The 12,392-nt window shown below is 43.6% G+C and overlaps 1 protein-coding gene across 1 annotated transcript in view; it reads right to left on the reverse strand.

The window, feature by feature from the left end:
- PRKAB2 (protein kinase AMP-activated non-catalytic subunit beta 2) overlaps window positions 1-12,392 on the reverse strand; it is a 49,628-nt gene that overhangs the window by 36,998 nt on the left and 238 nt on the right. The window contains exons 2-4 of the mRNA XM_015830439.1: window positions 9,147-9,187; window positions 2,445-2,607; window positions 2,008-2,174 (exon numbers count right to left, since the gene is read on the reverse strand). Of these exons, the coding sequence (XP_015685925.1) occupies window positions 2,008-2,174; window positions 2,445-2,600 (323 nt within the window). The 5' untranslated portion in view covers window positions 2,601-2,607; window positions 9,147-9,187. The remainder of the gene's footprint in view (window positions 1-2,007; window positions 2,175-2,444; window positions 2,608-9,146; window positions 9,188-12,392) is intronic.

Genomic DNA, 12,392 nt, shown 5'->3' on the forward strand with positions numbered 1-12,392 from the left:
GAAACTATGTCTAGACAGTCCTAATCCAGATGGGAGGACTAACATATCCATCACACAACTTTCTGCCTCATTTACAATCACTTCCCATACTTGTACTTCTTTCCCTACCAATATCAAACAGAGAGCTGGATAGATTTGGGAACAGGAGGACAGAGCAGATTTTCAAAAGACCAGCATTCATCCTTAATTGCTAAACCTTTACACTTCCGACTTGTTCTTATCAACTAGACTCATACTCTATCAACATTTCAAAAATGGGATTCTTCAGGGCAATAGCCTGGTACCATCTTGCAACACACATGGCAATATAAGTTATGGCACTTCAAAAGAAATACTAAGCCAAAGATGATGTTCATCAATTTCTCTATTTATACGTCATATTTTTTATTTCTTTGTAAAGCAGCATCTTTTTAAAAAGAAAAGGAGTCACATAAGAAAGATTCACCACTGTAACTTTCAAATGTTATTGCTTAATAAAAATGATAACACTGTAGAAAATAATTTGAAATGGTATCCATGTTTTTCTCGATTGTGTCAACTTCAAACTGAAGCATACAAAAATGGCACCAGTGCAATAAGGTAAAAAGTACTGACTTGGATGTTGAAATATTGAGAGAGATATTTCATTTGCCACATTTCAAAATTGTTCATGGATATTATTCAAGCTAGTTAATGAAGACAATTTCTCCCTAATTTAGTGAAGTTTGAAACAGCAGTCTAATCACTGCAACATCTATCACTGTTATGCTGCATTCTCTAATTCTGAATCTAGAATGCTGTCAAAGTGCCAGTACATACAGAGGCATTCCATTTTTTAGAAGGAATCTGAATATTCCTTTGCTTGTAGAATCACTATGTATCAACTATATCTTTGTATCACACAGTTCTTCTGTGTGAGAACACAGGGCTGTTTCCTTGCAGAATACTGGAAACATACCTATTTTCTGGCTGTAAGGATTTGCTGCTGGGGACACTAACAAGATGTTTGAAAGGGGGAGAGAATGAAAAAAAAACCAAGTTGGTCTATGGAGACAAAATCTGACAAAACATTCAACACTTTTCACATAGCATTAGTTTTAGAGCCAGAAAGTTAATTTGGAGCTTACAGGTTCTCTTATCTATGTAGAGCTGTATTGTAAGCAGCCTGGAGTCACCTTATAGGGAAAATGGGTGGCATAAAAGTTTAATAAATAAAATTTTTAAATAGGGACAATTTTTAATGATTTTAAACAAGACACAGCTACAAATATTTGGTTTTTAATTGGCTTTTATAGGGAAATGTTTTGTATTGTTTTTAATATGCTGTGAGCCGCCCTGAGTCCCATGGAGGAGAAGGGCGGCATATAAGTCTTATTATAAATAAATAAATAAATAAATAAAATAAAATGAAATAAAATAGACAAGTCAGAGTGAAAGATACTGAGTTCCTTTGTGGTGGATAATAGAAATTGTATTTGACTTTGTGGAACCTAATATTGTCCTGTAAGCCAATAGAGAACTATAGCTCTATTTTCCCCTTATTCTCAACAAAAATACCCTTATCCTGACCTGATGTTAAGATGAAATAGATTAAAATCTCATTTAAGCATTTTTTTAGAAAAGAGATTGATATATAATTAATGTTCATAATTTGCTGCTTTATAAGCTAGCCTAGTCTAGTTTCTGTGAGATTCTTGGAGCCCACAATGAATAACAGTATGGAAGATGATTCAGGCATACTTTTTTCATATAGACATGTTTTTCATTCAGATCCAGAATGCATGGATCTGCTCCATTAAAAAGATGTTCTTTTATATTCAGGAATATAAAAGGAATCCTCCATTTCTGATACCTGATTCATTTCAGAATTTCCACATGAAAACAGTGCATTTTAGCCTTAGTTGGGCTTAAAGTATTTAACCAATGCTTCTTGCCCTGTGTAGAATAAGAGTCAAACAAGGCCCCCTCTCCATAAAAAATGTTGAGCAAAGTTTTTTTTTATAAAAATCACACACCACCCTGTTTCACCTCTTAATGAGAGGAATCTTAGCACTCCAATTGTTGAAAGAACCTGAAATGAAAACTTCTTTGCCTCCATCTGTCCAGCGGATAACCGTGGGACGAGCCTGCTGGGATGGTTTAACTGACTCATCCAAGTCATGGTGCCATGATACTAACTCTTTTTCTCCAGGAAGCTGTAGAAAGAGGGCAAGAGTTATATCTTGTCTAAGTCTTCCTGAAAACTGGAATCCTATTTCCTAGCTTTAGGAATAATCAAGTGATGAGTGAGCACTTTTCCAAGTTATTTTAAGTATTATAAAGAAGAGAAATCTAGAGAATTGCCTAAGGGCCATAAAATGGCCAATTATGTCATAAATCATTATTATAATAAAAACCATAACTGTGTATATCAAAACAAGTGCTAACGTTTGAAAATCATAAAAAACATAATCTAAATACTGTACCTTAGATTCATGGGTGCTGAAGATGTTGGGGTCGTCAGTGCTGCCAACCATGATCTTGTGTGAATGATCCTTGGCATGGTGGATGGCTCCCTCTGAGCGGTGAATCTTGGAACTGTGGCGTTCGCCTGACATCCTTTCACTTGTAGTGTTCCCCATGGCTCCACTGCAAGAAGGCAGCAAAAGAAAAGAATTAGGGCCATTTACAATTGTCACAGACATAATGTAGGCTTGTATTTCCAAAGCCAGAGAGGAGTACTGCATTTTCTTACAGGTGGTGGGTAGACAATAAGTTCCTTCAGCCATGAGAAGGAATGCAAAAAATAAAATGAAATACAGCAATCAACAGACTTGCAAAATCAGTAGCAGAATTGCAAAATTCATGACAATAATAAAGTCATTGAGCAGGAAGGAGACTATTAAGCAGCAAATTTAATCCCTATTCACTCCAGGAATCCAAATTAAAATATTCCATTATTAAAATATTTCATTATCTCTGAATCCTTAAAGGGTGTTGCTCAAGTCCATGCCAGCATTTCACCAATCAATTAACTCAGACTATGCTCCTTGAACCAAATCTGAGACTTACTTATGTAACCAGACATTCAATTCCACTATTCTTAGAACAGAATAGAACAGAATGGAAAGGAATTATAAGGTTGGAAGAGACTTTGGAGGTCTTCCAATCCAATCTCCTGCCAAAGGCAGGAGACCATATATCATCCCAGACAAATGGACAATTGTTTTCTCAAAAACCTCCAGCAATGGGGCACCCACAACTCTGGGAGGCAAGCTGTTCCACTGATTAATTGTTGTTACTGTCAGGAAATTTCTTCTTAGTTACAAGTTAGATCTCTCTTTAATAAACTTCCACCCATTGCTTCTTATCCTATCCCCCAGGTTCTTTGGAGAATAGGTCCACCTCCTTTTGTGTGATAGCACAGGTGCTATCATGTAATCTCTAATCATCCTCTTCATTAGGCTAGACACAGTTAGTTTCCTGAACTATTCATTTAGCCTCTAGACTCATCATCTTTGTTGGTCTTTGCTGCACTTTCTAGGATCTCAACATTTTTTTTGATTGGATACAATATTCCAGATGTGGCTTCACTAGTGCAGTGTAAAGAGGTATTATCACTTCTCATGATCTTGAGGCTATCCCTCTATTGATGGAGCCTAGAACATTTTTGGCAGCTGTAGCACACTGCTGGCTTATACTACTAGGACATCCCGATTCCTCTCACAGTTATTATGGTTGAGCCAAGTACCGACTATTCTATACCTTTGCATTTGGTTTTTCCTGCCTAAGTACAGGACCTTTTCTCATCACCAAACTGCATCTTGTTAGCTAGGCCCAATGCTCAAGTCTGTCAAGATCCTTCTGATTCTTGAGTCTATCTTCCAAAGTGGTAGCAATTCCTCCCAGCTTTCTGTCATCTGCTAATTTGGTGAGTACCTCCTTTATCCACTCATCTAGATAATGTATGAAGATATTGAAGAGTACTGGGCCCAAGACAGAACCTTGAAGTGCCCTGCACATTCCCACCATGTAGATGTAGTTCCATTGAAAACCATGCACTGAGTGCAGTTGGTCAACCAACTGTGAATCCATCTGGTGGTGGTACTGTCTATCCCATATTGTTCTATCTTATCTAGAAATAAGCTGTGGTCTACTTTGTTGAATGCTTTAATTAAGTTTAAGTAAACTACTGAATGTCAACAGATTTCCTTGATCCATTAATTTAGTTACTTTCTCAAAGAAGGCAATAAAGTTTGTTTGGCACAATTTGTTTTTAACAAACCCATGCTGGCTTCTATTAATTACCTTGTTCATTTCTAGCTACTCGCAAATCCGCTGCTTATTTTTCTCTAGGATTTTCCCAGGTATTGATGTCAAGCTGATTAGTCTGCAGTTTCCTGGTTGCACTTTCCCCCCCATTTTTGAAAACTGGAACATCACCTCTTTTCCAATCCTCTGGCAGTTCACCTGTGCTCCAGGAGCTCTGAAAGGTTTTGTTCAGTGGTTCCAAGATCCCATCTGCCAGCTCCTTCAGAACCTTCTATTTGTATTTTATTTCTATTCCTAGGGATGTCTTAGTGCAGGGCTTTTTAACTGGTGGCACCTGGCAGGTGGTACATGACCATCCTAGACAAAATGTAGCAGGGGAGGGGAGTGAGCTGAAGTGGCGGCAGCACCACAGAAGCCTGAGGGAGAGACAGCTGGAGCTGCAGGGGAAAAAAGACAACAGGGAAAGAGAAAAAGCTGTGGAAGGAAAGCCCAGCAGGCAGGGAGGAAAAAGAGAGAGGGAAGAAGAAGCTGTATCAAGATAGCCCAGCAGGCAGGGGGGAAGAAAAGACAGGGAAGAAGAAGCTGTGGAAGGAGAGCTTAGCAGGCAGAGAGGAAGAAGAAACAGGGAAGAAGAAGCTGTGGAAGGAGAGCCCAGCAGGAAGGGGTTCAGCAAAGGAACTGCCACCGAAGAAATTAAAACCAGTACTTTTTTCCTTTTTTTAAATGGCTTATAACATATTAGATTATAGAACAGTGGTTCTCAACCTTCCTAATGCCGCGACCCTTTAATACAGTTCCTCGTGTTGTGGTGACCCCCAACCATAAAATTATTTTCGTTGCTACTTCATAACTGTAATTTTGCTACTGTTATGAATCGTAATGGAAATATCTGATATGCAGGATGTATTTTCATTGTTACGAATTGAACATAATTAAAGCATAGTGATTATGCTTTCCTCTCTTTCTCTCTCCTCTTTCCTCTCCCTTTCTTTCCTCTCCCTCTCTTTCTCTCTTCCCTCTCTTTCTCTCTTTCTCTCCCTCTTTCTCTCTTCCCTCTTTCTCTTTCCCCTCTTTCTCTCTTTCCTCTCTCTCTCTCTCTCTTTCCTCTCCCTCTCTCTTTCTCTTTCCTCTCCCTCTCTTTCTCTCTTCCTTCTTTCTCTTTCCTCTCTTTCTCTTTCCTGTCCCTCTCTTTCTCTCTTCCCTCTTTCTCTCTTTCCTCTCTTTCTCTCTATCTATCCTCTCTCTCTTTCTTTCCTTTCTCTCTTTCTTCTCTTTCTCTTCCTCTCTTTCTATTTCTTCTCCCTCTCTTTCTCTCTTCCCTCTTTCTCTTTCCTCTCTTTCTCTCTTTCCTCTCTCTCTCTTTCTCTTTCCTCTCTTTCTCTTTCCTCTCCCTTTCTCTCTTCCCTCTTTCTCTCTTTCCTATCTTTCTCTCTATCTTTCCTCTCTCTTTCTTTCCTCTTTCTCTTTCTCTCTATCTTTCCTCTCTCTCTTTCTCTTTCCTCTCCCTCTCTTTCCTCTCCCTCTTTCTCTTTCCTCTTTCTCTCTTTCTCTATGTCCTCTCTCTCTCTTTCTCTCTTTCCTCTCCCTCTCTCCCTTTCTCTTTCCTCTCCCTCTTTCTCTCTTCGCTCTTTCTCTTCCCTCTCTTTGTGTTTCTATCTTTCCTCTCCCTCTCTCCCTTTCTCTCTTTCCCCTCTCTCTTTCTCTCTTCCCTCTTTCTCTTTCCTCTTTCTCTTTCTCTCTTTCCTCTCCCTCTCTCCCTCTCTCTCTCTCCTCTCTCTCTCTCTCTCTCTCTCTCTCTCTCTCTCTCTCTCTCTCTCTCTCTCTCTCTCTCTCTCTCTCTCTCTCTCTCTCTCTCCTCTCTCCCCTCAATATCTCAGGTTTCCCCTTTCAGTGACTCTGGGCAGGTTAGAATTCAAAGATGTATTACAATTAAAAATACTAAAAACTTTTTAAAAGAGTAAAAACAGCAAAATCAATAAAAACAACAGAAGCATCCAAATTAAGTGACCACGCTGGAATAACGCCCATAATAATTGGGCCATGAGGCGCAACTTCCCCCCAGGAGGCAGAAAGAATTCAGGCAAGCGGCATTTCGGAGCCGCGCAAGTCAGCCCGGGGCTCATTCGGGCCCTCCCGGGCACAATTAGGGCCGTTCCACAAAGTCCCAGCCGCCTGACTCATGGAGGAAGCCGGCCGGGAGCCCACAATTAGCGGGCCCGCCAGGAGGCAGCTGACGTGGACATCCCCACGGCGGTCAGGCGGCCCCCGAGCCGGACGAGATTCCTGGCCAGCCGGCCATGGGGCGGGAACGGCTCCCTCACCGGGGCTGTTCAGCCTTCCCGGCCAGCCAGTTGGCCAGGCCTTTCCAGGGCCAAATCCTGCCGAGTTCTGCCTGCCGCAGGAGGGCGAGCCAGGCCAGGCTGGGCAACGGGAAAGGAGGCGCGCTGCGATTTGCACAACCCCAGTCCCGGTCCAGAGGAGTGCCCTCACCCCAGTGGATGGGGGAATGGGAGCGGGAAGCCCCTTCCCATGCCTGGAAAGCAGCACTTCCTCTCCTGCTCCGGGCGTGGGAAAATGGGCAGAGGTCCCGGGAAGGCCAAGCGTGGGGGGGCAGGAGGCAGCAGAAGGCACTGAAAGGCGCCCGGGGTACCACGGACCGGACCGGGACGCCACCCCCCACCACCACCGGGACCGAAGCAATGCCGCCGCCCCAGCCAGGACTGCCGCCCAGCCCAGGGAGACACGTGGCCGGCTCGCGGCTCAGGAACCAATGCCCCTGCCAGCCGCCAGCTGCCGCCCCCACTGGGACCGAAGCGATGCCGCCGCCCCAGCCGGGACTGCTGCCCGGCCCGGGAGACACATGGCTGGCACAGTGGCCCAGGGACGGCCCAGAAACCAATGCCCCTGCTGGCCGCCGCCCCAGCCAGGACTGCCACCCGGCCCAGGGACACGTGTGGCAGGCTCAGCGGCCCGGGAACTGCCCAGGAAGCCCCTGCCGGCCCACGGCCCCGCCGGCCACTGCCCCCGCCGGGACCGAAGCGATGCCGCCGCCCCAGCCGGGCCTGCCACCCAGCCCGGGGAGACATGTGGCCAGCTCAGCGGCCTGGGGATAGCCCAGAAACCAATGCCCCCGCCGGCCGCCGGCCCAGCCGGGACTGCCGCCCGGCCCGGGGAGACGCATGGCTGGCTCAGCTGCCCCTCCGCCTGGTGCAGGTAAGCCAGGGGGGCGCACTACCTGCCCCGAGGCCGCTTCACGGGGGTGCTCCACGGACTCAAAGACCCCTCCCTACCCCTGCCACTCACCCTCCGTCTCTGGCTCTGCTGCTGCTTGGCCAACCAGGGCCATGGCTTGCGGGAGGGCTGGCCCGCTCAGCGAAGGCTCTGCCGGGCCACTCCCAGCGGGGATCCCAGGGCTTCCCTGTGCAGTTCCCCAGCCACGTGCACCTCAGATGGGGCCAGCCAGGGAAAGGACCTTCCTGGCCACCCTTCTCCCAGGGGGCAGGGCACCCGGCCGCAGGGCCAATCAGGAGCTCTGTGAGGGGGCAAGTCTGCATGAGAGAGAGAGAGAAAGAGAGAGTGAAGGGAAGCACAAGTGCCTCTCTGTCTCTCTCTCTCTCTCTGTGCAAATGGCGGAGGAGGCTCCGGAGCCGCAGGAGGTTAGGCGACCCCTGTGAAAGGGTTGTTCGACCCCCAAAGGGGTCACGACCCACAGGTTGAGAACCGCTGTTATAGAATAAAATACAAAAATACAAAAGCAAATAGTAGGACACAATGGGGAGGAAGAAGGGAAAAAAAGTGAGGGGGAGAAGGGAAAAAGAAAAGAAAAGGCATTGACTTCCGACTTCCTTTGTTGCAGTAGAATGAAGCATTAACATTGAACCTCAGCTTTTTACTTTTCCATAATAGTATAAGCTAGCCATTTCTATAACAAATAAATCTAATTAGTAAAATAAAAAAAAAATTAGTCAAGTTTTTGACACTTTGCTAAGCACTGGTAGTACTCGAATATTATGTCCTAAAAATGGTAGTATCTGTGAAAAGATTGAAAAGCCCTGTCTTAGTGCATTTTATGAGAAAACAGATAAGGGACCAGGTTTTGCAGCAGCATTTTAATATAAGATTGAAAATTGATAATATTGATTTAATTATTTGGAAAGAGATTCCCATCAGAACTTTGTGTAAGACAAAAGAATACTCCTATTTGATTGAAAAATTTAAACAGAAAAAATATGTCAATGTGATAAATTGGAAGAAACTATTTTACTTTTAAACAGCAAAAAATCAGATTGAATTCTGTTCAGGTGAAAATTAGTTACAAAAACAAAGGAGAAATGGAGGAAATGGAGCGCTCAGAAGGAACTTCACAACACATGTAACAGGAATTAGAAAAATATAATGAACTAGGTGCTACAGGTTTCAGCTTTTCTAAATTTTTGAAGTGGTTATAGATTACAAATATTTAACATGGAATATAACTGGAGCAATGCTCTTCAAAAGGACAAAAATATTTTTCCAAAAAGTTAAAGCAAGAAATTATTTGCCTACAAGATTCTCATATTAGAAAAAATGGTGTAAAATATTTGACCTATAAATACTTGGGAGAATAATTTATTTCAGCAAATATTAAAAAGAGAAATAAAATTGATTTGAATATTAATCCTCAACTAAATCCAAAACTTGCACTAACTGATGAACATGGCAGATTTGTTTGGGGAGAATTTAATTTACATGGAATTAAAACTATGGCGTTGTTTATGCTCCAAATAAGGATAAATGTCATTCTATAAAATTTTTATGAAAACTGGTGTTTGTTGGGAGATTGGAATAATGTGGTTTACCCCCAATTGGACAAGGTTTCTGGGAAAAATATTGAAGAAGGTAATTCAAAGGAGTATTTTTCAGAAAGATAAACTCACCAAGAGTATTTGATCTGGCCTGCAAAGTTTCAGATAACCACCTAGAGGGCAAAAAAGAGACATGGGAAAAAACTTAATTCTTTCCTGTCATCTAATGATCAGGTTTTCATAGCCCAGATCTGGTAGATCTGCTGACAGCCATAATGTGTTGAAAGACATCTTCTTGTTAAGTCCAGCCCAAGAACATCATAGAACAGTAGTGGCAAACCTGTGGCACTTGAAGCCCTCTCTGTGGGCACTCACGCCGCCGTCTCAGACCCACTTCCCCCATGGCCCCCTCCTCACCAGCAGCTCCCCTGGTGGAGAGTCGCCCCCGAGCAGAGCCGGCACGGAGCAATGCAGCCAAGGACATGGCAGCCGGGACAAGACTCCGCCCTTGTGCCCCATTGCACGCAGATGATGCTGCGGGGTGCAGGCGGAGGGCATGGTCACCATGGCGCTGCTGGGCCACCTGGGCAATCTGTGGCGGCCGTGGAGGCAGTGGGTGGCCCTGCAGGCGGGCGGGGCCAGGCTGGGGGTGGAGCAGGAGTGGAGCAGGGGCAGCAGGGCCGGTTTTTGGGCACTCGGTCTCTAAAAGGTTCGCCATCACTGTCATACAACAATCCAACCAAAGTTCAGTACTTTATTTCAGGGGTTACTAACTCCTGGGCTGCAGCCCACTATCAGGCCGTGCCTGTTCAAAACCGGGCTGTGGGAGAAATGGGTAAGTGCATGCACGTGAAGCTCCACTCAAGCTCCATTTGCTTGCACAAGTGGAGCTTCACTGGTGAGTGCAAGCGCCCTCTGCTCGCACAAGTGGAACTTCACATATGAGGGCAAGTGCTGCAGCTCACAAGAGTGGAGCTTCGCGTGTGAATGCAAACACCCTATGCTCGTGCACGAAGCTCCATTCGCGCGAGTGAAGGGTGCACCAAGCTGGAAAGGTTAGGGACGATGCTGTCAGAATCCAATTATATTTCATCTCTAGTTATCAACTATGGAAAACCCCATTTCTGCCTTCTCTGGATTTTGTCATACGATGAAGGGAAGGGGGTGAACAAAGGGGCTTTATGGCCCTCACTTCCTTCAGTATACTTCAAAGGGACTGGATGTGGATATCACCAAAAGGACTAACAATAACAATGGGGCCATTACCTTTCATGTAATCCTTTCTGAAGTCTCTCCTCCCGGCAATGAGGAAAAGGGGGTGGGAATGTAATGCCTGGGNCTGTCGCTGGAAGAAGGGGGTGATGGGGTGGGGCTACTGGGGGATCCCTTAAAACCTTGAATGGGAGAGCTTGGACCCCAAGTCCTGTCTAGAATGCCTGCAACCAGCTTTCTCTTAATAAAGATGCCTGTTGGAAGAAATATTCCAAGAGTTCTGTCTTCTTAAGATGCAAAGTGGGGTGGGTCCTTACAGATGCTTTATTTGCTTACACCCCCCAATTGACAGAATCTTGCCAGACTAAAACTTTATTACTCTAAAGGATGGAAGACTGAGTCAACCTTGAGCCAGTCAGGATCAAACTCCTGGTTGTAGCAGAATTAGCCTGTAGTGTGCCACTACGACTCCTAAGACAGCAGTTTACAACCTTTCCCAACCTTTCCAGCTCTGTGGACCAGTAGCAGCAGTGGTGGGGTGGAGGGGATGGTTTCGCACATGCGCATGCCGCTCACACAAATGGAGCTTCCCACGTTCACATGCTGCTTGCATGGCCCAGTTGCCAACAGACTGCAGACTAGTAGCAGTCCGCAGACTGGTAGCAGTCCGTGGATCAGTGGTTGGGGATTTCTGTCCTAAGAAACTAGGCAAGCAGCAATAATATTAATGATATATGTAATAAACTTGAATAAAAATAAAGATCAATTTGTAATTTTAGTAGAGAATGAAAAACCTTTGACAAAATACATAAAAAGTACTAGTACTAAATATACTTGGATTTTCTTTGGAATTCATCGAATGGACCCTACATCTAAAATGAAGGTTAATGGTTAAGTAAGGTTCTCTTACTTTTTCACTATGTAAAGGAACTAGAGAAGGATTCCATTTTCACTCATGCTTTTTAATATCTGCGTAGAACCCTTGGGTTGTGTTATTAGACAACACAGGGAGATCTATGGAGTAGTATGTAACTCAATCTAACACAAATTGGTTCTATTTGCAGATACATTTTTATTTCTAAAACTATTCCAGTGTTGATGCAAAAGATACTGTAGATGCCTTTAATAAAATAAGAGATACTCTATTAATTGATCCAAATTGGAATTGATGCCTATAACTGAACACCCATTTAAGGAATATCAGTTCTATTTTTGTATGGAATACGTTATATATCTAGGTATGCATATACCAACAGATATAACTTAGTTAACAGCATGTAATTATACTAAACCTCTAGTATCTCTGGAAACAATTATATCAGAAATGTATGGCACATAATGTCTAAAAAAAAGATCTGACCCTTTTTCTTATGTTAAATTAACTTTATGGGGAAACTAAATTTTAAAAATTGGGAAAAATATGATATGGAAACATTGGATGGAAGTGGAGATATTGACTTTGGGTCTATTGACAAATGATGATGAATTTCTAACATGTTAAGAGACAATTATCATCTACCAGATGTAACCCAATGGCAAAATATAGTTATGTTAATAACATTGTTTGGGCTAGCATTATTCTTAAGATTCTGAGACACTTGAGATACTAGAACTTCTTAAATCTTTTGACACTAAAAAAACGATTCATTTCTATAGATACTTATTATCAATAAATAAATGATATGGAAATGCTAAGAAATGAATGGATTAAAGAATTAGAGATTTCTATATTGCCGTCTGAGACCGCTGAGTCATGTGATCTCAAGGTCCACTTCGGACAAAATTCCTAGGAATCCGTCCTTGATCTTGCAAAGCTAAGCTTTTCTCGTCCTAACTCTATTTGTGGAGGAAAGGCAGGATATATCTTTCTTTAACCGCAGAATATTTCTCTTATACGATTTTTAAAGAATGAGTTCTAAGGGAACAAAGTGTAACAACTCCTGCAAAGTCCTGCGACCTTCTGAAGAAGCGAGAGGGCAGGCAAGGATCCCATCATGACCATTTCGGGAAGAAGATGCACAAACCGACTACAGTCGCTAGCCTCAATTCCCACTGAAATTCGTGGGATTTAAGGCGCGCCTCAAGGATTCAATATAGCGTTCAAGCACGCTTTCCGTGTCTTATCTTACACATCGGCGCCACCACTCAGTCAAATGAGCGACAGGC

This window comes from Protobothrops mucrosquamatus, unplaced genomic scaffold (assembly GCF_001527695.2).
Source record: "Protobothrops mucrosquamatus isolate PMUCROS unplaced genomic scaffold, P.Mucros_1.0 scaffold_243, whole genome shotgun sequence".
NCBI classification, from domain to species: Eukaryota; Metazoa; Chordata; class Lepidosauria; order Squamata; family Viperidae; genus Protobothrops; species Protobothrops mucrosquamatus.